This window comes from Onychomys torridus, chromosome 13 (assembly GCF_903995425.1).
Source record: "Onychomys torridus chromosome 13, mOncTor1.1, whole genome shotgun sequence".
NCBI lineage: Eukaryota > Metazoa > Chordata > Mammalia > Rodentia > Cricetidae > Onychomys > Onychomys torridus.
The window spans coordinates 25,476,932-25,502,451 of NC_050455.1; the positions used below are offsets into that span (position 1 = coordinate 25,476,932).

At 53.5% G+C, this 25,520-nt stretch overlaps 1 protein-coding gene across 1 annotated transcript in view; it reads right to left on the minus strand.

Moving 5' to 3' along the window:
* The window catches only part of Nrg2 (neuregulin 2), a 181,680-nt gene that overhangs the window by 6,413 nt on the left and 149,747 nt on the right, over nucleotides 1-25,520 (minus strand). Inside the window, exons 2-4 of the mRNA XM_036204530.1 lie at nucleotides 23,991-24,162; nucleotides 16,520-16,638; nucleotides 612-714 (exon numbers count right to left, since the gene is read on the minus strand). Of these exons, the coding sequence (XP_036060423.1) occupies nucleotides 612-714; nucleotides 16,520-16,638; nucleotides 23,991-24,162 (394 nt within the window). The remainder of the gene's footprint in view (nucleotides 1-611; nucleotides 715-16,519; nucleotides 16,639-23,990; nucleotides 24,163-25,520) is intronic.

Genomic DNA, 25,520 nt, shown 5'->3' on the forward strand with positions numbered 1-25,520 from the left:
CTTGCCCTGAGATAGCCCAATCTCTCCTTCTCTGTTCTCTTTTGCAGTACCTCCAGCATAGGGGTGCACAGTGCTGTCGAGGCACCTGTTCGTCTTGAGAAGGCAGGCTTTCCTGCACATCTTCCTTCCCAGCATGGCCCAGGGCCTCGCCCACCAGCACTCCAGCCCCTACCCATCTAAATGACAACAGTAATTATGTCACTTCTATGGCTTGAACCCTTCCCTGGCCTTTAGTGTCCCGTTTTTCTCCCCCAGGCTTGTCTCTTGCTGTGGGAGCCTGCAAAGGGCTGCTGGGAGCTCCAGTGAGGCCACTGTAATGTCCTTTGAGGTGCACACTAGACTCATCATCATGAGGACTTGGAGAAGGGTCCTCAATTTTCTCAAGGTCCTGCAGGAGATAGCAGTGTTGGGTTTGAACCAAGACTTGCCTGTCACTTTGCCTGTCACTTGGTGCCATACCTGAAGAGGCCCTGAGACTACTGGGGACAGGAAGCTGTAGGCTCTCAGGCTGGGCAGAGTGGGTCCAGGGAGAAAGTGTGTTCTCACAAGAATACATTGGAGCCCCACCCTCCAGGCTTGGCCTGTTCTCGGCTTGAGCATGTAACACTCACTTGGTCTTGCAGTAGGCGACCACACAGACGATGCCCACGACCAGCAGAGCCACACAGATGCCAGTAATTGTCAGGACTCTCTTCTGGTACAGCTCCTCAGCCTCTGTGGGGCAGAGCAGGAACAGAGCCCATGGAGACGCTTGTACATAACCTCCCTATTCCCAAGCTGTGGGCCCCCTCAGCACAGGATCTGTTCCTCTCCTTCCAGCCAGCCCTTCCCCTTGCCTGCTCCTAGACTGACTTTGCCTCCCCTCAGACTCCCCCTAGACCTGCTTACTCCCTCCCCAAGCCCATATCTGCCCAATGCACATGAATGGAAAATGCAAGGGACGGAGGGTATGGAGTAGGGGTGAAGTCCCAAGGCCACAGGAGAGGGGAGGCAACACCTTGATCAGCACCCCTGCCCTGCTCCATGGCGGCCCAGCAGAGAGTTGTGTTCTTCATGGCAATGACAGAGACCTGGGGCAAAGGCCTTGCTCAGGCACCCCAATTCCCTAAGAAGGGTTGGTGATAGGATATCGAGCCAAGATTTGGGAGGTGCTATGGCCAGAGCAGGGACAGAGCAGACTGGGCCTAGAGAGGGGTGTGGAAAGAAAGGCTTTTCTCCATTCCCACAGCCTGGTCAGGGTAGTGCCTTGGCTCACTGGACCTTGTTGTCTGCTGGTGGCAGTACAGCCCTGCCTGGCATGTAGGGATGCCCTTGTGCACAAGAAACAAGCCCCACCTTTGCTAACAAGCTGGGTGAGGATGGGCCCAACTGCTCTGTCTTCCCTCTGTGCCTGGTGTGGCCACCCCTGCCCCTCTAAAACAGGGAAAGCCAGGAGGAAGATGAGGAAAAGCCCGCAGCACTGGTGAGAGCCAAGGCCATGTCTCAGAGAGCCCACCCTACGAAGACCTGCTGGCGGGCACTGCCACCTGCCCATGATCCCAGTTCAGTGGTAAGGGGAGGCAGGCCCTCCATGATTGGCAGAGCTCTGAGAAATGCCCCTGATCCTTCAGATTTATGTCACCTCCTGTGTATACCAGCAACCTCAGAGCTACAAGCCCTCTGGACACTCACATACCCAAGCTTTGGCTCCTGCAGTCACAGACATGCCTTTCACACAGACACTCATACATGTGAATCTTCACACACAGCTCATCCCATGCTCCAGAAATGGGCAACCATGCATGCCCATGCACTCTAAGTTACGTTCAGGCAGAGTTTAACCAATCTCTGTCCCAGGGGCTTTCCTCTGTTCATCTCCCAGGTCTTCCCAGCAAGTGTCTCCATCACTTCTTGGAAAGCATTCTAGTCATGGTTACAAACAGCTTCCACAGCTGTAGTGCCGCATGCCTTTAATCCCAGCACTTGGGAGGCAGAGATGAGTGGATCTCTCTCTGTGAGTTCAAGGCCAGCCTGGTCTTCAGAGTGAGTTCCAAGACAGGCTCCAAAGCTACACAGAGAAACCCTGTCTCAAAAAACAAACAACCTCCACCCCCAAATCCAAAACAAACAGCTTCCACATTATCAAGTCCTCGGGCACTTGACCCCTTCCTCCAAGGTCTGGGGCCCTAGAATTTGGTGGTGAACTGCCCCTCTGTGGGTTGAACTTTCTTCAATGGCTGCTTTGGTCTCTTAACCAAACAAGCCCAGGCTTCCCAGGCCTCTTTCTTTCCTCCACTGTTTCTTGGCATCGTCTAGACAGACCTACAGGTCCTACAGGCATTGCACTCCCCATTTCCATCTCCTGCTCTGCTTTCTCCCTGCTTCTCGGCTCAATACCCATGAGCCATGACCAGCCAAACTACTGGCCGGCCGAACCACTGGTTCCCTAGCTTTCTGCACACCCGCTTGCCCGTATCATTAGTGAGGCCTCTCTTCCCACCTCCCTGCTCCGTCCAAAAGTCACCTCGGCGGCTTTCCTTTCCAAGGGAGTCACGGATCTGACCACAGCGGGCATTTTTACTGCTACCTCTGCAGTCCAGGAGGGGGCCCCCCTCCACTAGAGATGGCCACCTTCTGACAGGCCTTTCTGCTTCCGCTCCTCCTAACCCTGACTCATCCCTGTGCTCCGTAGATACCAGTAACAATGCAGCTCATTCCAGTCTGCTGCTTAGAAACAGTGGCTCCTCATTGCAAGTATAAAAACCAAGGGCTTCCTGTAGCTTCAAGGCCCCTGATTACCCAGTTTCCATTTGGAGCTTATCTGTGGCCTGTTGTGCTTGGAGTTGGCTGCAGTATCTCTGTCCACAGAATAAGACAAGCCTATAGGTACTGTGTCTCCGCGGTTGTTTGGAGGGCTAGCTACCAGATGGACCATGCAGGACAAATTTGATCCTTAGTCACAGTAGCTCTCTAGTGCAGCCCAGCCAATCCCTCCCCACCAGCTCACTTTCTTCCTTTCTTTTTTTGTATCACTTGTCAGCCGTGTTTCCTGTTTGTTGCTGTCTTCTCTGAATGCAGTACTAGGAGAGTGGGAAAGTTCTGGTGTTGAGTGGATGTTGATTGGGTAGGTGAGTGAGTGCATCCCCCCCTTGGACAGACACATACACCTCCACTCACCTCCACATGCTGGCAGTTTCAACACCAAATACTCCTGGCTTAACACAAAGACATTCCACAGCCTTTCTGTATCCCGAGTCCTGCCCTGAGATACCTGCTAGCCAGACATTACCATTCTCCCATCCCAACAGAATCCATCCACACAGCCTGTAGATTCATCCCTGTGAACTCCAGTCTCCACCCTCCTCTCCACTCAGTTTAGCCTGAGACCCAGGCAGACTCACACATGCAGACTTTGAGCTTTGCCTTCTACTGAGAGCAACTGACAGGGACTAGGTGGTTGGGGAGCTAAGACCTCCCCAGGGCTGTCATGAAATAGCCTTTCCACATATGTTGTCTCTGATGTTCCTCATCACCACTATGACAGCATTCCCACCACTCCTGAGCCCTGAGTGCCTGGTGCTATGACACATCGGGACACTTGAGGCTAGGTTGGAGTCTCCCTGCACCAAGTCAGAGAGCTTAAAATGCTGATCCCCAATGTCTTTTCCAGATAGGCAGTCTCCCCTAGAGGCCAAGGACAGTGTTTGTGGCTTTGTGGGGGACATAGGAATCAGATGTAAGTTTCTGGGGTGGGGTAGGGGAGGGGGTCGGTACAGATTAGACCCTGGGTGGTCTTATCCACAGATACACATACACACTACATGCCACTGTAGGGACAGATCATGGAGGAGCGAAAGCCTCAGGCAGATGGCAGAGCCTAGCAGACAGACATGATGTGGGGACAGAAGCAAATGGGAAGTTGTCAGCTTCTAGCCTAGTGCGGAGAATATGAAGCAGTGGAAATGGGTTTGGGAAGGAAGGAGGACCCGAGTGAGATGGAAGAAGTTGCCTCTCTGCATAGCTCCCCAAACCAGGCTGCTTTGGTCTACAGACGCCAGCCCTTCAGCATGTCTGACAGGCTGTACTGCTTGGCAGGGCTGTTCCCTGCGGGTTCCTCCCCTGCAGGGGGTGCTAACTGAGCACCAGGCACAGCTTAAACTGCAGGGTACCCTGCTCTTCCTGAGATTTTCTTGTCTGCCTCCAAATCGCCATAGTTAATGCTAGAGCATCTTGAGGAGGCCTGGGAAAATGTCAGAATCGCCCCTTTCCATTTGGGAGGAGAGGAAACTTAACGTTCCCCGCAGTCCTGGTGTCAGAGGCTGTGGAGGGGGGCTGTGCAGATGATGCAGGGTGATAATCAGGTTCCATACCCTTTAATTCAAATCCAAGGTGCTCTGGCAGTGCGGAACAAAGGGGAGTGAGAGGGGGCCGGGGAGAGAATGAGAAAGAAGGGGAGGGAGGGAGAGAGAGAGGGAGAGAGAGAAAAAACCGGCCGTCAGAACTCTTCAGACACTGGGCAGCCAGCCTGTGAGGTGAAAGCGGGTTAGTAGTGCCCCCTCCCGGCCTCCTGAGCTCCTTCCCTGGTCCCTAGTCCCTGAGAGCCCCAAGAAGGCAAGAGAGAGGCCATGTTAGAACTGGCAGGCAGGAAAGGGCCTTTAGAGGTGAGCAGTGCAGTTAGTACCTGGTGAGAAGGCACAGGCGCAAGAGTCAGTTGGCCAAGTCCCCTGGAGCAGAGGACGAGTGGGGGAGGGGGCCAAGGAGGAGTGCCCAATCCTCTCCTGGTTCTAGTTCCAACCCTTCAGCATCCCCAGTCCTCCTGAAGTCATTTGCCCTACTCCTAGCTCATTCTTGGAGGCCCTTTTCATCTGTTCGCAATGAATGTGTTATGTCTCTGGACCAGCCCCATGTCCCCTGCCTTGTGCCATAGGCCTACCTGGCCTGGCACAGCTCCCGGAAGCCTGAGTGCAGAGCTTTGGTGACTTGGGGGAGAAGAGTGGGGAGAGAAGACTCCAAGAAGCAAGTCATTGCTCCTCTTGACATTCCATATACCCCAGGCTCATAGGGTTGGGCTGTGGTACCCGAACCCAGCTCACTGTTAACTCAGAGCACAGGAAGAGTGAGTTTGTCTGTGGAACATGCACACTTCTTACCCTATAGACAAATTACAGTGTTGGAAGTGAGGTCGTTACCTGAATGTGTGTGTTCGGGCCTCTGAGAGGTGGATGCTTACAAAACTGAGAGATTAAATAAAAGGGCTTTGGTCTAAGGGTCAGCTCTGGCAGTCACAGTCACCATTGTCTGTGACTCTGAGAGATGCCTAACCTATCTGAGAGATGCGGGGACCAAGCCTTGCCACGGGGTCCTGGGAGGTCTGAAAACCTGGCTGTGCTTCAGAACCGTTCAGGCCAATGGGAGAAGGTCTGGGTGGGAGCCCAGAAATCTCGGTGGTATTTTAAAGACCTGCCTTTCCTTTTCAGGCACAGCCTGTTCTGGTCTACAGACCTGGGTCTCTGTTTCATCCCTAACTTGCTATGTGGATGTGGGTGATCAGTGAGTCTGTTCTCTCCAAAGTGCCAGTACATAGAGGCAGATGTGAGCAGGCCTGGCCAACAGGAGGTTAGGACATGTGTGTGCCAGGGCCCCTGCTCACACCTGCCTGGGCACACTCCCTCACTGACTTTCACATCAGTCACCTAGACCTGGTGAGGGTGTGGCTCTGGGCTTGACTTCTCATCTGCTGTGGAGGAAGGGCGCCCCGAGCATTATCTGGTCCATTTCTTTGTGCTTTCTGGAAGGGATTCCAGAGGGTTCTGTATTTGGAAAGAGCAGGAGAGTGGGTAGCTCTGAGCCAAAGACCAAGAAGGTCTTGATCCCAAGAATCTTGAGGAAGATCCTGGGGTTTTGACTGGACCAGCTCTGTGCAGAGGCCACACCAAGGAAGAGAGCTGATTCCAGAACTTCAAACACAAGCCCTTTGCACATCCGCCACTCTGAAGCTGGGGAGATGTTGAGAAGTTGCCTTCTTTTCAGTTTGTTCTGACTGCTTGAAGCCCTAAGTGCAGCGCAGGGTCCTCCTTGGCAGGGTCACAGGGTCACAGAGAGGCTCCTGAATGGCACACCCTGGAGCCTAGGACTCTGAAGCACTCAGGACAGTGTTTCTGCTGTCCAGCCACGCCCACCTGAGGGACACAAGACCAGCTTCGCCAGTTCTGAGTTCTGGTCCTCAGCCCACTTTCAGACAAAGTAAAGTCTATGGGGCAGCTAGTGCCCCATGATGCCAGGGTACTTCCTCAAGGTGATGCCGGAAATCGGGAGGCAGAGACTGGAAGGGATCATGGGCTTAAGCTACAGCTGCTCCTGCTCAGGCTTGTCTAGTCAGAGGACTGTTCCTGAGGATGGCAGCCTCCTGGAGAAGCAAGCCTCTCAAAGCGCTCTGAGAATGTTCTTCCAGGTCACTTCTCTGGGAACCAAACTGTGTCATGTGACTCCCAGGGCTTATGGTTAGGGTAAGCCAGTGGTGGCTGGCTCGATTGATGAGGTCACTGAAAGTTTGGCCAGTCACTAGGTAGATGACTTTCTTCCTGGGAAGCCTGAGACAGGTGCTACAGCCATGTCTGTGACAGCTGGGAGAGCAATCTCCCACTCACTTTTTTTTTTTTTTTTTTTTTTTTTTTTTTTGGCATGGCACTCAGCCAGGATGGGGTGGTACCACTGAGTCTCAGGCCAGAAATGTTCATATTGACCAGTAAATTAGATGTTGGATTTCCAGCTGGGTCAGGCTTCTTAGGAAATATGCAAATTTATTGTCTTGGACATAACCAGTGGCAATCATAAGGTGCCTGGATGAGGAGACAGTGATGTATGTGCTGATGTGAGCACATGGTCCTGTATTTGTGTGTGTGTGTGCGCGCGCACGCGTGTTTATGCATGTGTGTGAATGTGTGGTCATACACATGTGGGATACAGATGGGCCAGCTTTCCCTTTCAGGAGGGCAGGGCCTGTAGTGCAAGAAACTTCAAAGTGCTATTGGGGTCAAAAGCTGTTTCTTAGTCTCTGAACATCTTGCCTGGTTTTCAGGCGGTCTGGGTAGGTGACAGGGTCAGACGCTTTGCTCAGCAATGCTGGGGGGCATCCTCCAAAGACTAGTCCTTTTCCTGCCCTCCTCCTTGCCATCTACAGCTGGGAGAGATACTAAATTGCCCTCTAGTGATGATGGCAGGCTGTCAGATGAGCCTGTCCCATGTATCACTTCATCTCCACGGCTGCCTTCTAGGCTCGGATGTCTCTCTCCTCACTCTACAGACGAGAGAGAACAAACCCAGGACACTTAAATAAGGCCCAGGACTAGGGATCTCGGCATCTGGCCCTTCTGGATGGGCAGCTGGGGACTTCAGGAGGTCCAGGATGATGTCGTTGTACTCACTATGTACTAGAACATCATGAGGGCCTTCAGGGAACATGCCTAAAGAACAGGACTTCCACACAAAGGCACCTGTGCAGTACTGATGACACAAGAGGACAGCTGGGGACTGCATTTTCAGGCTTTCTTTTGGGCTCCGAGGGCCCTGCTGACCCTTCCAGAAGACAGAGGCTAGGCTGACATGATCTAGCTGGCTGAGGGGCTTTGCATAGTAGTCCATGTTCTGGAGGCTCTGCTGCTCTGTGATCTAGGGCTAGCTGGAACTGCCTGTCCAAAACAGTTTTCCAAGCTGTGGAGGCTCTTAGCCAAGGGTGGAAAGGAATAGGACCCCCACTGCCCACCAGGCCCACCCTGGCCCAGTCCGCTCCATCTTTGCCTGAGACTCCCCCTGCCCCGGTGATCTCCACATAGGCTGGATCTGATTTTGAAATTCTCCCAGAGCTTGAGTTCTAGAGAATTCTTTCTGGCTACATGTCTTGCTCACACATTGTGCTTTTATCCCCTCTCCCTCCATGGCCTGTGACTGGAGGGGTCTGGAGAGAGTACTACCTCTCATGTTATGGACAGAGGTGACTGCCTGGGTCTGCCAGCCCTCACCTGCAGGGCCCAAATGCTCCTTCTAAGGGCAGTAGATATATTTCTGCGCTTTGCCCTGGGATCTGAGGACACTTGTGAGGATTTACTTTTCCACCCTGAGACCCAAACTCTAAAACTCTTTTTCTGATATGCCACCTACGGGCCCCTGGGTTTCACTTTTGGTATTTTTATGAGTTTTTCTTCCCAACACCCAGGTACCGTTTGGGCTCTCTGGTTCCTTACTGCTCCCTAAAAAGGAGCAGGGGGCTAGTCTGCTCTGCAGGATGGGGCGGGTGACAGGGTTCTGATCTTGAAGACCAACAACAGACCACAGGGCTCCAAACCAAGTCTGTGACTGTCCAGAGGCCAGCTGCTCTGTTCCACCCCACCTGGTGGTGCTTGAAGGAACTGCTCCCAGGTTCCAGTGAAAATCCACTATTCTTAGCCAAATCCGGGTGGGTGTGGAAGTAAAAAAAGGAGATGGGATCCTGGGTAGTGTTCAGACCAGACAGGTCTTGGGAAGAGTCACCAATTTCCCCCTGAGGCTGTTAGCATCTGCCACAGCCCTCAGTCCACCTCAGCCTGTAACCATACAAATGTCTCTGGCCTCCATGGTGCTAGGCCCTCTCTCTTTCACTCAGCCCTCCGCCTTGGTCCTGGAACCCCAACACAATCCTGGCCAGACCAGAAGACAGGCTTTTGAGACCTTTCCCCTTCTCTCAAACATACCCGCAAAAACATGCACACACTCACTGCCTGGCCCATCAGCAGCCTGACCCCAGAGGCCGGGGAGGGCCCAACAAATGCCTCTTCCTCCACCTGGCAGGCTGCCTGATCCCAGAAGAGAGGAGAGGCCTGGACATGGCCCTGCTGCTGCAGAGGATTCAGCATGACTGTTCTCAGGCGATCCAGGTGACTTATGGGGGTCGGTGGGGAGACAGGGGTGTATGCCTCCTCTGCAGGGGCTGCTGGTAAGCACCGAGGACTGAGGAGCTCAGGACACCCCTGTTCCCTCCAAGTCTTGGTAAGTAAAGCCCCCATCCCTCCCACACGGGGAAACTGGCAGTCACCAGGGAAGAAAAGAAATAGAAGAAGAGACATACTGGAGAAGTTGACCATTGCGAACTGCTGACACCTGTCCCCGGTGTATCCCACAGGACACCTACCAAAAGAAAGAAAACCAGAAAGAGAGAGCCAGGATAGCAAGACACGGGCATTGCAACACCCCGGCACAGGCTCCTGCCAATGCCAGCTAGGTTCCTCGCCACGGTTACCATTTGTACTGGCCTTGTCGCTATGCCCCTTACCTGCAGCCCTGAACTTTAAACCCAAGGATTAGGCCAAAAAATGAAAAACAAAGCAAAACAAAAAACAAAACAAAAGAACTAACAAACCAAAGTACAAAAAGGAAAAGATAAACAAAACGAAACAGCCGAAGATCAAAACAACCAACACCCCTGACCCTACGCCCTACAATGGGGGACTGCACCCGGAAGCTTTCTAAGGAGCGGGGACTTGTGTTTGTATCTTCAAACATACTTTGCTTAGGATCTGGCATGTACAATCGCAAAGGCAGTTTCTCCAAACATCTCTGTCCGAAGAATCCGTTTGGACATCTGGAGAAGGAAAAGGGGAAAAATCACAGAACAAACTGGCATCATCCACGAGGCTAAGGTTAGAAATCAAAGTGCGCAGTGATGAATGAGAAAACCAAGTCAGGCACTTGGGGTCACACTCGTAGCTGAAGGGGCTGGAGTCGGGGGCTGGGTGGAGGGCTCTGTCATCTCCTAACAAACGCTCTAATCCATGTGGCTGTGGGGGATGGGGCAGGTGGGGTGGGGCAGGGAGGAAAATGAGTTAGGGAAGTTGGGTGGGGGAAAGTGGGGGGTTATTGACTAACTGTCCTATTGGTTGGGGACCTTTCCTTCTTACCTGCCTGGTGCCCCAGGAAGCCAGAACTGTAGCCTCTGGGTGCCAGGCAGCTAGACTCATGGGATACAAGTTCCTGATGTCCTCCAGGCTCTGCTGAAGGATTCTCTCCAGGACTCTGGGCAGGTTTCCTCCTCTATGAACAGCTCCCAGAAAACTCAAAGTAGAGTTCTGCTAGGCTGTTCTCACACTGTGTGCTCATGACCAAAGGGACCTAGGAGGTATTTGATCGGTTTTCTCAAAGAGGGATCTGTGAGCCAATATGTTTGGGAAATCCATCCCCCAGGGCTCCTGTCGAGTGGCAGTCTCCTAACTTAGCGTAGGAAGGTTATGAAAAGTTTTGGAGGACATAATAACTGAACTCTACAAACCTATTTGACCAAGGAAGTTCTGTTTGTGTATTTTGAGACAGGGTCTCATGCTATAGCTCTGGCTGGTCTGGAACAGAAGGCACTTTTTTAGGAGAACCCTCGCAGGGCATAATTTGGAGACTGTGTCTTAGAGCAGTAGCCGTGGGAGAAGGGGAAGCTGGAGAGAGGTGGAATTGCCAGTGTCCCAAAGCGGCCTTCCAGACACCTGGTGCAGGGGGACGTTGGAGCAGGCTAACTGTGGCCCCTGGGAGCCTGTTTTGTACAGCATCCAGCTGGAAGCCAGCCTTGGCCTGCCTGCCCTTTCCTTGGGACCTGTTCTTCCACTGTGGCCCGGCTTTGGCTCCTTTCATTTGGCCTTCCTCGCCACTCCAAGACACCACCCATCCGCCCCCTTCTCTCTGACCTTGTCGTGCCTGCAAGGTACACTTCCTCCTGTTCTCTGGCTGCCGCCTCTCCCCTTAAGCAAGTCCCGGTTTTGTAGATTTCTAAGAGACATGCCCAGTCCTGTCCTTTCTCCTGAACCCCAGGAAGGCCAGTTACCTAGGGAGAAACCCACAGACAGGGCTGCACTGACCCTTACACATGTCTTTCTTCAGAAACAGGTCTCTGTTGCCCTGGCCTGCATTCCCCTAGGAGCTAGGGAAACCCCATCAGCAGTAACCCTTCAGTACCAGGTTACTGTGCAACGTTAGCCAACCTAGACTTCCTCAGGAGGTGAGGATTCTCTGCCTTAGCCTTCTACTGTATGTAACAAGGTGGCCCTGGGCCTTTTGATAGATGCTGGCCATTGGCTATGATAGATAATCATGGAAACTCCGTGGCCTCTAATCTGGAGGAATAGGGAATGGGGGTGGCCTGTGGACACAAAGCTGGCGTTTCTTTGGGCCTGTGGTATCTCCCTGGGTTGGGGAAGGAGGGAGAGCTGGCCATTGTAGTGGCGGAGCATGGGTACACATGTGCTTGGCCAGTTGGAGGTCTGGCTGGGAAGAATAACTATTAGAGGTGGGGCAGCAGCAAAGCATGCTTACCCTGGGATAGGGTGGCTTAGGGGAGGAGCCCCTCTTTGATCTCTCTGATCCCTGACTCTTGTCCCTCGTCATTTTAGCCCAGGAAGATGGAGGAAGTGGCTGAGGCCAACTGACCACAGCCAGGCTCAGCTCTTCTTCCTCTGCTCCTGGGCCCTCGATGTGGGGGATGGGGATTAGAAGCGGGTGAAGTGATTCTTTTTCAAATGGAAGCACCCTTGGGAGTAAAGGATGAAGACCCAGAAGTTGCCAAAATGACTCTTGGATTCTACAAAGTAACAGGAAAGGACTAGGCTTGACTGTGTCCATTGTCTGCCTCTAGCTGGGTTCTTAGGGCCAGAGAAATCAGTGTATGCAAATGCATGGTGTGTGTGTGTGTGTGTGTGTGTGTGTGTGTGTGTGTGTGTGTGTGTGTGTGTGTGTGTGTGTGTGTGTGTGTGTGTGTAAGAACAGTGGAGTGCAGGGGCAGAAAAGGACAAAGGGGAACTTAGTTGATATCAGGGCCGCTGTCCCATGAGTCTTGGAGACCAGTGACAACTATAAACACACCTCTGTGTCCCTGCCCCATGCTTAGCCTGGCCTAGTCTGACTGCCTGCTCGGGGCTACTGAGTTGCACACTTCCAGGTGGCGTCATTGACTGGTCCACCAGCACACATGTGCTATGGTGTTTGTGCAACATTCTGGTGCTAGCCTCACACCTGTCTGTGAGAGGGATGCTCCTCCTCGCTGGATAAAGAAGAGGCTTTGGGGATAGGGTGGTCAGGGTGGGAAAGGACTGATGGCCAGTGCTATCCTTTGGGGGTACTAGCTCCTTGAGGGGCTCCTGGATACTCCTACTCCTCTCTGCAGTCCTGTGTGTGGAGACTCAGCTTCTTTAGAGAAGGTTCTAGGTATGAGCATGGCCTTTGACCTTGCTGCCCCACAGCCAGACCAGGGTAGCAGGAGCCAGGGGATCCTTATCAGCATGACAGGAATCTGCACTGGGTGTGAGTGGCCGGCTGGTATCTGGTTAGTGGCTCCCACTCACACAGGGATAACCTGTGAGGTTCAGGGAAATAGGGGATGGGTTGGAAGGGGCAGCAGGCCGCAGCCTTCCTAGACCTTCCTACAGGCATCACCTCTGACTCTGAGAAGGTCTGAACCTGGGGCTGGAGAAGAGCAGGGGTGAGAGAAGGGTAGAGGGGAGAGAGAGAGATAAAGATGGCGCCTCATCCACCTGACAGGTAACAGGGCCATATTCAGCAGGATGAATAAGAAGCCATTCTCATACCTGCCCCCAGAGGACGCAGAGATGGGGGCTGGCTGAGGTGAACTCTCTGAGGCAGGTGCCCTCACTTTCTGCTCTCTATGCTGTTTCATAGTAGGAAAGCAAGAAACGGACCCGCTCCCAATTCTTAGAGTCTTTTCCATCCAGAGCCAGCACAGCCTTTGGACTTCCTACTTCCGTGAGCCAATAAATGGTTTCCTTAGGATCGGTTTAAGCTAGATACTTGTCAATTCTAACCCAGAAATCTTCGCTAGTAAAACCAGAAACCCAAAGTTCAAGGTGGTTCAGAGGATGTCTGCCTACTACAACAGAGGGGGCGGGCGCTGAGCCCAGGTACATCCCAGTTTGGGACAGTTTGAGAGCCACTGGATCCAAGTGGCTCAGCTGTCCTCTTGTACTCAGAAAGCACTACAGACAGTACCCGCCTCTGTCACCGTTCTCAGGCCACCAAGCCAGGACATGGAGGACGCCACAGAGGGCTGGGAATAGCCCTCTCTTCTTTCCTTCCTTCCCTTCCTCCTTCCTTCCCTCCCCCCCTCCCTCCTTCCTTCCTTCCTTCCCTCCTTTCTTCCCTCCCTCCTTCCTCCCTCCCTCCCTCCTTCCTTCCTTCCTTCCCTCCCTCCCTCCTTCCTTCCTTCCTTCCCTCCCTCCCCCTCCTTCCTTCCTTCCTTCCCTCCCTCCCTCCTTCCTTCCTTCCTTCCCTCCTCCTTCCCTCCTTCCTTCCTTCCTTCCTTCCCTCCCTCCCTCCTTCCTTCCTTCCTTCCCTCCCTCCCTCCCTCCTTCCTTCCTTCCCTCCCTCCCCTCCTTCCCTCCTTCCTTCCCTCCTTCCTTCCCTCCTTCCTTCCTTCCCTCCTTCCTTCCTTCCTTCCCTCCTTCCTTCCTTCCCTCCTTCCCTCCTTCCTTCCTTCCTTCCCTCCCTCCTTCCTTCCTTCCTTCCTTCCCTCCTTCCCTCCTTCCTTCCTTCCTTCCCTCCTTCCTTCCTTCCTTCCCTCCTTCCTTCCTTCCTTCCTTCCCTCCTTCCTTCCTTCCTTCCTTCCCTCCTTCCTCCCTCCCTCCTTCCCTCCTTCCTTCCTTCCTTCCCTCCTTCCTTCCTTCCTTCCTTCCCTCCCTCCCTCCTTCCTTCCTTCCCTCCCTCCTTCCTTCCCTCCCTCCCTCCTTCCTTCCTTCCTTCCCTCCTTCCCTCCCTCCTTCCTTCCTTCCCTCCCTCCTTCCTTCCTTCCTTCCCTCCTTCCCTCCCTCCTTCCTTCCTTCCCTCCCTCCTTCCTTCCTTCCTTCCCTCCTTCCTTCCTTCCTTCCCTCCTTCCTTCCTTCCTTCCCTCCCTCCCTCCTTCCTTCCTTCCCTCCCTCCTTCCTTCCTTCCCTCCCTCCTTCCTTCCTTCCCTCCCTCCTTCCTTCCTTCCCTCCCTCCTTCCTTCCTTCCCTCCTTCCCTCCCTCCTTCCTTCCTTCCCTCCCTCCTTCCTTCCTTCCTTCCCTCCTTCCTTCCTTCCTTCCTCCCTCTCCCTCCCTCCCTCCCTCCTTCCTTCCCTCCCTCCCTCCCTCCTTCCCTCCCTCCTTCCTTCCTTCCTTCCTTCCCTCCCTCCCTCCCTCCTTCCCTCCTTCCCCTCCTTCCCTCCCTCCCTCCTTCCTTCCCTCCTTCCTTCCCTCCCTCCTTCCTTCCTTCCCTCCCTCCTTCCTTCCCTCCTTCCTTCCCTCCCTCCTTCCTTCCTTCCCTCCCTCCTTCCTTCCTTCCTTCCTTCCCTCCCTCCTTCCTTCCTTCCTTCCTTCCCTCCCTCCTTCCTTCCTTCCTTCCCTCCTTCCTTCCTTCCTTCCCTCCCTCCTTCCTTCCTTCCTTCCCTCCTTCCCTCCTTCCCTCCTTCCTTCCCTCCCTCCCTCCTTCCTTCCCTCCCTCCCTCCTTCCTTCCCTCCCTCCTTCCTTCCTTCCCTCCCTCCTTCCTTCCTTCCGTCCCTCCTTCCCTCCCTCCTTCCTTCCCTCCTTCCCTCCTTCCTTCCCTCCCTCCTTCCTTCCTTCCTTCCTTCCTTCCTTCCTTCTTTCCTTTCTTTTTTTAAATTAAAAAAATTATATTGAAAGCTGGGCATGGTGGCGCACACCTTTAATCCCAGCACTTGGGAGGCAGAGGCAGGTGGATCTCTGTGAGTTCAAGGCCAGCCTAGTCTACACAACGAGTTCCTGGACAGCCAGAGCTATGTAGAGAGACCCTGTCTCAAAAAAAAAAAAAAAGAAAAAAAGAAAAAAAGAAAGAAAGAAAGAAAGAAATTCAGACCTTGTATATACTAGGCAAGAGCTCTCCTGCTGAACTGCATTCCTAACCCTAGGTTGTAATTTCTTTAATGTAACATTTACCGGCTACCTACTGTGAGGTAGGCATTGTGCTAGGCCCTGAGGCCAGAGAAGCAAACATGGAGGCCAAGACCAAGTTTACTAATGACTTTCTCACTGTAGAGCTCTATCAGTGACACGCTGTTTGGCTTTGGGCAAAACACACAACCTCTCTGAGCCTCTCCCAAAGAAGATTTCAGGGGACAACACAGCTGGAGTAAATGGCTCAGGAAACAGTCGATGTGACCAGAGCTCTTAGGGGACAGCATCATTCCTGTTCTTGTTACTTCCCGGAGGCTCCTCCTACGCTGGGTGGTCAGAAACGCAGAACAAATCCAACAACAATACAGGGGTGTAAGGCTAGAATTCAAGAGACACCACCAAATCGTGGGGGTCAAGAGGTAGCCCAGAGTGGGGTTTGGACCCAGAGTAACACTGCAGGAAGTCAAACAGGAAGGCTGCCTGGGGTTGGAAAGGATGGGGACTGGTAAAGGAGAGCGAGTTCATCTGGGGATGACATGACCTTGGGGTCAGACAGGAAAGGAGTGAGCCCTGGTTCTGAGGCTCCAGGGAAGGGGTGTGGCTTCAAGAAGGCGCTTTAGAAGCCCATTGCTCTGATGCATGTGAGTTGCGGACAAAGCCTGGGCCATGGCTGCCCTTGAGATTGGGGATGGAATGGAAGGGATAGGTGTGAGAAAGATCTAGAAAACAGACTGCCCAGGATATGGAGACTCAGGCTCCCGTGACACAGTGGTACAAGAGCCCAAGAAGCCTGAGGTATCTCCCATGAGCACGGGGCTGACAGGATCTGGCCTGACTGTCGGCCTTGGTAATGCTGCAGGATCCCTTTCAAGTCAGCACTGGGTCTGGGGAGCGCTTCAAGGCCGTGCGGTAGTAATGCAGTTGGGGGGACGGGGCAGAATATAATATACAGGGTCGGATCCTATGCCAGGGACAGGACTTGGGTGAACAGAACACACTCCATGGTAGGCTCAGTCTGTGGGTGCCCAGCTTAGGCAGTGAGGAGAGGTGGCTTTCTAGGCCCCAAACCAGGGCCTGAGGAGACGACCCAGCAGGTAGGTGTTCTCTATTCTCATGCTTCATCGGACACTGAGCCAGCGGGCCAAACAGTCCTGAGGCCCTCCTTTGTAAGTCTTCAAAGAGGGCATAGGATCAGTGAGCCAGGCCTGTTAATCCTAAATGGAGGAGGCTGTGCACAGGCCCCAGGCACTCAAGCCTCCCACCCGGAGGCCTGGCTCAGGTGCCCAACAGTGCAGCTGGCAACACCCACCCCAGGCCTGTGTCCCACCCGCCCCAGCCTTGCTCCTGACAGCTCAGCCTCCCGTAATTGCCTTCTAAAAATATCCTCCCCCCACCCCCACTTCTTGATTTCAAAATATTTAGTTTTCAGGGTATTTAAAATGAGAGCTGGCGGCTCTTCCAGGCCCAGATAACAAAACTAAACATTTATGCTTTGACTGCATTTCTCTGAATTGGCCGAGATCTTGGGTTTGGTATGCAGCAGCAGAAGGGAGGGGATTGAGCACAAACTAGATCATGTGCTGGTCTCCTGAGGGCTGAGGGGCAGCTGATCTACTCGCCCCCCCCTTCCCTTTTTTGAGGGGCACCTACCGCTGTTCACATGGAGCCGGCCCCTCACGGTGTCCTTCCCAAGGATGTTCTCAGCCTCACAGACATACTCCCCGGCATCTTCCAACTTCACCTTGTTGAACTGCAGTCGTGAGTTCTTTCTGGTTTGGAAGAGGAAAGAGGGAGAGAGGTGTGAGCCAGGGCTACTGGAGCTTATCAGCGGTCACCCACGGAGTGGTCACTTCACAGAACCACAACGGCTGTGTAGGTTGGGTGAGAAGAAGGTGCCTCAGGCCAGCTTTTTTTGGGAGGGAGACTTGAACCCTCAGGACAACACAGGGTGCATCCAGCCACAGCAGGCATGTTCTAAATCTCTGAATTCTCACATCTCTTTTCTTGGGGCTGGTTTTCTTTGTATCATTTTTTCTTGGGGAAGAACACCTTAGGAAGTCACACGGCCTTTGCTATCCACAGAAGTAGCAGATTGTCACTGTTCAGTGTTATGGTCTGAATGTATGTCCCAGAGTCCACTGGTCCCCACTGCAAGGTGCTAGCAGAACCCGAGGACACACATAGAGAAGGCCCTCAAACCCTTGATTTTGGAGTTCCCAGCCTCTACAACCGTGGACCAAACCCATCCCTACTGTTTACAGGTAAACCTGTCTGGATTCTATGTTAGAGCAGCAGCATGGACCCCGACTCCCAGGAACCTGGGAGGACACCTGTCTGATAGCAACTGTACCAGTCTGGGGTACCAGCCCAAGTCTGTGGCTCTCTCCTACCATCCACTCAGCCTTGCCATTGAGGGGGCCTCTGTAGCCTCGTCTGCAACAGGCTTTTGTTTTATTCCTTCCTCGAACGTCCAACAAGCACCTCCCAGACGCTGGAAACCATGTACTCCAGGGTCTGGAGCCTCAGGGCCGATTAGGGTCTCCTCCTCCTCCTCTTCTTCTTCTTCGTTTTTTTTTTTTTTTTTTTTGGTTTTTTGAGGCAGGGTTTCTCTGTGTAGCTTTGCGCCTTTCCTGGATCTTGCTCAGTAGACCAGGCTGGCCTCGAACTCACAAAGATCTGCCTGCCTCTGCCTCCTGAGTGCTGGGATTAAAGGCATGCGCCACCACTGCCTGGCTCCTCTTCTTATATATATGGGCAAACTAAATCTTCACAGGGCTCTTGGATTGCTGGCAGACACTCAGCAAGGCGGAGGAGAGGTGGACCAGGAGCTGAGGACCAGTGAGGACACCGGAAGCTCGAGCTGCCCCTTCCTCTAGTCTGGAGAGAAGAGGAGAAAACGGCAAGAGGAAGCGTGGAGGTCCCTGTCTGGCCCAGACAGGGGACAGTCACCTTGATTTGGACCCCTGTTTTCAAGTCCCCTGAAGTTTTCTTTCTTTCTTTTTTTTTTTTAAAAAAAAAAAAAACAACCAAAAAAACACCAAAATTCAGCATCAGTGACATTGTTTCTTTTGGCACTGGCTTCCAGAAAAACCAGAGGGTGACGGAGTGTGCCTGCCTGCTTTCCAACACTCCCTGGGGGGCTCTGAACCAATACACAGCAACAAGTGTAAGAAAACCAGGAAGGAAAACTGAGTTTTATAGAACTGGAATGAAACTGACCAGTGTAGTTTCATTATCCAAGCTAAGCGGAAATGCAAAAAAATCAAAATAAAAAGTAAACAAACAGCACAAATGGTAGACGTGAGTCCCGTTTCCTAAATCCTTTCCTTTTCATTCCATTCAGGTGTTATCAGAAACCCCAAGAGGCCTGCCCCCCCTTCCCACCCAGATTCCCACCCTCAGAATGGCCTCTGGGCTCTGCCCGGCCCCCTCCCCCCTGCCCTTCTCCAGCACAGCTCCAAGGACTGCAGGCCCAGCCAGGGATGTCCCTCTCCCTCGCATGTGACAAAAGGGGTCAGGGAAGCGGGTTATGGAGCCTTGACTAGGGCTGACCCAGGGGGCAAAGATGGGGAAGTCGTGGCCCTGGGTGCCGATTTCACCTCTGAAACCCAGCTGCCCTGGGTGGCGGGAGGAAATGGCACCCTCATGTTCACAAGGGCTCAGGCCCCTCTCCCTGCTCCTTTCAAATGTATCAGGGCATACTCTGGCTCCTAGGGGAAGCCATTGTCTCATCCTTCCCTTTACACTGTACTCCATCCTGGAACTTGGGTTTTTTGTCCTTGTACCTGTCTTGGGGTGCAGAGCCTTCCTTGCCTGCAGCCAGGGCTAAGTTCCGTGACAACACTAGATTCTTGGGGCGGTCAGGGGTCCAAGGGGCTAGGGAAGCCCACTTGAGTGGCCTGAGGCCCAGTCCTAGCAGCCCCTCCTCCAAGCTGTGACTCTAAAGCATGTGGGTTTGGCTTCTTTCTGAAACCCTGACCCAATCTTGCATCCTCCCCAAGGCTTCCCTGCAGTACTCTGGGGTGTCTTAGTTCTGCAAGGCTCTAATCACAGCCCCCAATCCCTCCTGCATCTGATGCTCGCTGGGGTCCAGAAAGTGCTCTGGATGAAGCCAGGGACCCGAGAGAGGACACAGTGTCTGTATATGCTGTGACCTCCTCCTTTTTTAAGTGATGCATAAAAAAACCCCAGATTCCTTGCATATGCACAGTGGCTAGAGTCCAGGCTGCCATCGCCCGGCCTGAGCCCCAAGGCTGCAAAGGAGAGCCATGACACTGCTGGGATGGGAATGGGGGACAGGATGTGGGCTATGGGGAAGGAACGGGGGAGAGCTGGGCAGAAAGCACCTCCCTCTTGGCTTGGCTTTACCTCTGCCTTTGGAAATTGGCCTCTTCTCAAATATCTCGCTCTCGGATTCCCATGAGCTCGCTGCAGATTGATGGACCTTACTGCTGTGGTGATGGCCTCACCAGTGTGGTGACAGTGACTTGACCATATGCCCTGTCATTCCTGCGTCATGCTGGTCTTTCTCCCTGGGCTTGTGCCTGCTCACAGTTCTCCTCTATCAACTTGTTTCCTTCATGAAGCAGAGCTCCGGAGCGGCCCTCCCCACTCCCCCCTCCCCAACTAAGCACACATCCGCTTCCCATCTCAAACTAACTAGATGCCACAGAGTCCCACTTCCCTGGGACAAAGCTTCCCTCACTTTCTTACTTTCTTGCATGCTGGAGAGGCAGGGAAGTGGAGGGCGGGTCAGCTGAGGGCAAGAGAGTTCGTGCATTGGAGACCAAGAGCCAGCAAGATCCTCGTGGTCACCCACAGCAGGCACTCAAAGGAGCTTTCCTCATAGGATGCCATTTGTAGCCAGACAAGGCAGCCCATCTAAGGAGCAAGACAGACTTGGAGGAAGGACTCCCTCCCACCCTAGGGTGCAGGGGGCCAGGATCAAGGCGCAGCAGGGCTTGGCAAAAGCCCCCCTTCTGGATAAGAAAGAGGCAGCGACAACTTCAGGTGTGGCAGGCATCACTGAGGCTCCAGAAGTCTCAGGTAAATGGGATCCAGAGCTACAGCTGAGAATGGGCCCCGAGAGTTCTCTAACACTCTCCTCATTCTTAGGTCCATCTGGAGTCCCTAGGATTCAGGGTTCTCTCCTTGCCTTCCTGGAAGGCAGGCAGGGTGCACACTCCTTCCACCCCATCAATGCGCTGACCGGGGTCTGCCCCTGCAAAGGTTGCCGTCCCAGCCTCCCTAGCCGGTTCTCTGCTGGCAGCGACAGGATCTGGGCAGCCCTACACTTTCCTCAGTGCCTGCCTCCCCTGCCTGCCTGAGGGGCCTGTCCCAGCCTGCCCCTCATAAATAAGGGAACATGCGGTTCTGCAGGGGAGGGCCTGTGCCCTGGGCTTGGGGGGCAAGTGTTCTCCTGGCTCAGGAAGGCCTGGATGACATGGCAGTTTGGCGGGCCCAGAGACAGACAGTCAGCCCCTGTCGGGAAGGCCGTCTCTGCCAGCAAACAGAGATGCCAACGCTGAATGGAGCCTGGGCAGGTAGAGCATGAGGAACTCAGGGAAGAAGGACAGAAAAGAGTCAGAAAGGACGCTCCTAGTTCTTTGCATGCGTGCGTGACTCTGGCTCCTGTGTGAGGTGTGCTCAGTGGGGGAGTGGGTAGTATAGAGAGCTGGCAGTTCTCTTGGAGTCACGTTGAAGGTCCCTGCCATGGCTCACTCCTCCACAGCTAACAGTTTACTGCCGGCAGACCAGGGACAGGACAGGTGGGACAAGAGACATTTCAGAAGGCGGCACATGGCAAAGGGGCTGTGTCATACTTGAGACAAGGGTCTACCACCTAGGTCTTGTCTCTGGATTAGGTCACCCACGTATCAGATGAATCTGAGGCTTTACCAGGAAGTTAGTTGTTTAGAAGGTTGGACTCTCCACAGGGGCCCCTGTTCGGCCTCTTCAGGGATGGCATCACAGTGCAGGGGGAGGGCCAATCACACACTTGTCAGCCTCACACTGAATATGGATCTCTGCTTCCAGGCTTATAGGGGAGGTGGGGGAGGTGGAGGTGCTCCCCCTGAGGAGGAGTGATCGATTTCTCAATGGTGAGATGAAGCTAGGTCTAAAGTACTGTCAGAGAACGTGGGAGCTGATTGGAGGGCTCAGGTAGATATTCCAGAGATGCAGCATTTATGCTGGGTCTTGGAGGGCTTTACCAGGGATAAGAGGGGTAGTTTTCCTAGTACAGGGGACAGCCTGGGCCCAAGTCCAGGCCTGTGAAAGGAAAGACCAAGCGTTGGGCCTCTGGGAGGGACAGATCAACAGGATGGTGTGATGTTTAGGCCAGCAAGGATTGGGAGGGCCCCAAGGCTGTCAAATAAGGGAGGGATAATTTCGTGGAGGTCTGGTTGGAAAGCATCATCTGTTTCAGGCACTTGTAGGAGGCTGAGAACTAGAATCATAATATTATTATTATACCAGATTCTATGCTGGAAATTGGCCCAGATCCTCATGAAGGCAGGGGCCACAGCTGTCTTGTCCACCAATGTATCCTGAGTATGCAGAGTGCTCGACATAGTCAATACTCTATACCCACAGGTTAGCTGCACAGATTCCTTCACAAAGGGGCCTGTGGCACAGGAGGTAACCAAGAGTATGGCACGAGAGGGTAAGAAGCTAGGAGGGAGGTCAGGTCGGAAACATTTAGGGCAGGGAGGTCGTGTCCACCTGCAGAGATGGCAAGGGGCAGGTGTTGGGGTGACTGGGGGTGCACAGCAGAGGAGCAAGACAAGGAACAACTGGGTTAGTGAGGGTGGGGCAGAGGGGCTGGTTGGGAGCATTCTGAGTCAGAGACTCTGCAGGAGTGGTGTTTGGGGCTCAGCTGGCAGCACAGTGTAGAACTTGGACGAAACTGCCACCATGCCTTGAGCTGCAGGCCTGGGTCTCAGAGATGTAAAGCCATAAGGGGGTGGCATCACCCACTGGTGGGGAGGAAGAAAGCAGCAAAGCCTAAGATGTAGGAAAGCCCAGTGGAATCTGGGAGAGAGGTCTGACTCACAGCAGGGCCAGCTGAGAAGGAGCCACAGGGAGAGGCAGCAGGTGTCCCTGTACCAAGTGCTTCTGGGAGGGAGGCCCAGGCTTGGGAGCCCAGAGGTCGTGGGTGGAGGGGCTGGGATGTGCTGACCTGCCTGTCTGGGGTAAGACAGTGTGGACAGGATGAAAGGAACGGGGGAGGGGCCTTGGGTGACTCGCATAGTGGTGGAAGGAACCAGGGAAACGATGTGACAGATGCCAGGGGAAGGTGATAGCAGCCAGGGACAGTGGCTTGGAAGAGGGGTGGACAGGATGAGGTCTGCCGGGAGGGAGGGAGAGGGAGAGAGGGGAAGTTACCAAAGAAAGACAAGAAGTGGTGGGTGGTGCCTTAGCAGAGTGGAGCATGTGTGTGTGTGTGAATGTGGTGTAAGTGTGAGTGTGTGCGCGAATGTGGTTAAGTGTATGAGTGTGTGTGTGTGTGTGTGTGTGTGAATGTGATGTGAGTATATGAGTGTGTGTGTGTGTGTGTGAATGTGGTTAAGTATGAGTGTGTGTGTGTGTGTGTGTGTGTGAATGTGGTTAAGTGTATGAGTGTGTGTGTGTGTGAATGTGGTTAAGTGTATGAGTGTGTGTGTGTGAATGTGGTTAAGTGTATGAGTGTGTATGTGTGTGTGTGTGAATGTGGTTAAGTGTATGAGTGTGTGTGTGTGTGTGAATGTGGTTAAGTGTATGAGTGTGTATGTGTGTGTGAATGTGGTTAAGTGTATGAGTGTGTATGTGTGTGTGTGTGAATGTGGTTGAGTATATGAGTGTGTGTGTGTGTGTGTGTGTGTGTGTGTGTGTGAATGTGGTGTGAATGCATGAGTGTGTGAATGTGTGTGTATCTAAGGGAGGGCATGAAGCAGTATGGTGCAAGGTCTGGTTGGGGGATGGGCAGATGAGTGCCATGTTGGGAGCAGTGCGGCAGGGAATGGCCAGCGCCTTCCCTGGACTTCGTAGACTAGGGGAGATAGGGGAGAAGCTGGGAGGGGGTGCCCCCTCCAGCCCTAGCTTCATAGGTCCTGTCTACTATTTTTCCAGGCTGGTACCAAGACTACAGTAGGGTGGTGGGCAGCAGCGGGAGGTATAGGGGTGTTTAAACTGAATTTCTGGCCAATGTTATAGAACCTACCCCAAACCTCCCCACCTCCCCAACTACCATAACTCCCTCAGGAATTAGCCTTCTTCTAGCCACAGACCTCTTGTCTAAACCTTTCCTGTATGACTTTCTGTCTTTGTCCCAAGTAACCAGTTTGTCTTTGGTTTAAGTCTTGGAGAGAGAGTGGAGGCAGGGCCGAGCTCTGGAACTCCACTTCTCTTCTCAGGTTCCGGGCCTCCAAGGTGAGGTAGGGTGGCCAGTGCCTGGACATTCACCTAACACTTCCTGTTGTGGGGTGGGCCGATGGTCTCTAAAAAACACCTTTGTTTGCATTTTTGGAGGGCTAGAGGAAAATGATATCTCCACAGGGGGGCGGTTGCAAGCTTCTTGGGGGTGGGAATAGAAAAGACTTGAGGGGCTCCTTAGTCGGAACACAATGTCTACCTAGACTCCAGAGCCCACAGACGGCCTCTACAGACAGCCCAGAGTCAAACGGCCTCCAATCTTCAGTCACAGAAATTGCTTCATTCTTTTTTCATCCTGAGACAGGGTCTCATCTAGCCAAAACTGGTTTCAACTTGCTATGTAGCCGAGGTTGACCTTGAACTTCTGATCCTCCTGACTCCACCTCCCAAGTGCTGGGATCAAAGGCATGTGCCACCACGCCTGGTTTTATGTGGTGTTAGGTTTGAACCCAAGGCTTTGTGCATGCTAAGCAAGCACTTTATCCACTGAGCTACAATCCCCAGCCCCAGGAATTGCTTAATCCTTGTCCATGGTCTGCAATACCAGGGCAGGCCTGGCCAGAAGGGCTCGGCAGTCAGGGAAGCATTGGGTGTGGCAAGGAAGGGACACATGGAGGGGGACCTGACTGCTTCCATGCTGGGTTTGGGGGTAGGACTCTGGTCCTCCCCTCCAGGAACGGAAGCTGGTGGGATGGAGGGCACTGCTCACCTGCCATTGCCGTACTTGATACGGATGTCACGACTTCGGTTGAGCTCCTTGCCGTCCTTGAACCAGCGGTAGGAGGGCTGGGGGTTCCCCGCCGCTGCCTCACACTTCAGCGACTGCTTCTCACCCACCTCTCCTGTCTGGCTCTTCATCTTCTTCAGCTTGGGCCGGGTGGCTGCAGGGTACAAGGCAGGGAGGTGAGTGTGGGGGTGGTGGAGACAGTGCCAGGGAGGAGCAGGAAGAGTCCCCATCTTGAGGCTGGAACTGGGGAGACTAGATGCCACCCCTCCTGGCATTTTTCTTTAGTTCCAACTCAACCTGCATTTAGAGTCTGCAGTGGAAACAAGGTCCTGCTTCTTCTGGGCACTTCTCTGGCCTTGGGATGGCACCAAAAGCTTCACATTGGCTTGTAAAACCAGCATAACCCCATGACTTCACTGCAGTGTTTAAACCCATTTATAGACAGGGAAACTGAGGCTTAGAAGAGTGAAGTCACTTCCCCGAGGGTCAGTAATGGACCCGAGGTTCAAATCCAAATCATGACCTCAGTGTTCATGAGCTAACATCTGTCTCTCTTCCCTTCACTTCCTCACCCCTCCCCCACCTCCAGGCCTATGCCGGGCCCAGAAGACACAGGAAGACCGGAGGGTGGACTTAGCTACCATTTCTAGAAAGGGCAGCCTGGCGCCGTAACCTGGCATTCCCACTGCAGTATGGCACGTGGGGAGCTGCGGGGGGGGGGGGGGTGGCAGAGCCCAGGGGAGCAGTCCTAATCCTAGCACTGGGGACAGGGCTCAGGCAGCTAAGAGCTAAAGGATTGGATTTGGAGGAAAGTGAGGGGGTGAGCCAGGCTGAGGTAGTTCTGAGCTGAAGGAATGTGAGGCAGAGCAGGGGGTGGTGAAAGGGTGATGCAGGGCAGCTATACGGTGGGCATGGGCCCAGGACTGGACAGTAAGCTCCAGGCTTTTCCCCTGTTTCTGAAACCCCAGGCTGTTTCCACACACCCTAGACTCCTATATCCCATCTGCTTGTGCGACTCCCTGACACCTTAAAGAATGTGCACACGCACACATACACACATACACACACACACACACACACACACACACACACACACACACACCACAGAGGGAGAGAGAAAGTACTTTGTTTCTAGGAAGATGCGGGCACACTGGGCTACCTGCTGGATCAACATAATAATAATTTGCCTGAGATGGCCCTTCCTAGGCCACGCAACTTTCCATATACACATTCTCATTTGACCCCTGAACTCTTTGTGGCAAGTGTCAATGTGGGTGGAGCTGACTCAGAGGTTCAGAAACTTGACCACACAGCCACAGAGCTGAGGCCAAAGCCCGAGCGTTTCGGTTCGCAGCATGCAGGGCAGGTGGCAGGCTAGTGAAGGCAGAACCTGGGTTTGAGTACTCCCATTGCCTAAGGGAGGGTCTACCAGGGTCAGGAACTGTCTGGGGACCTGCTGGCCCTACCTACATCACCAATCAGTCCTTTTCTTTTCCTGTAGCTCAGAGCCCT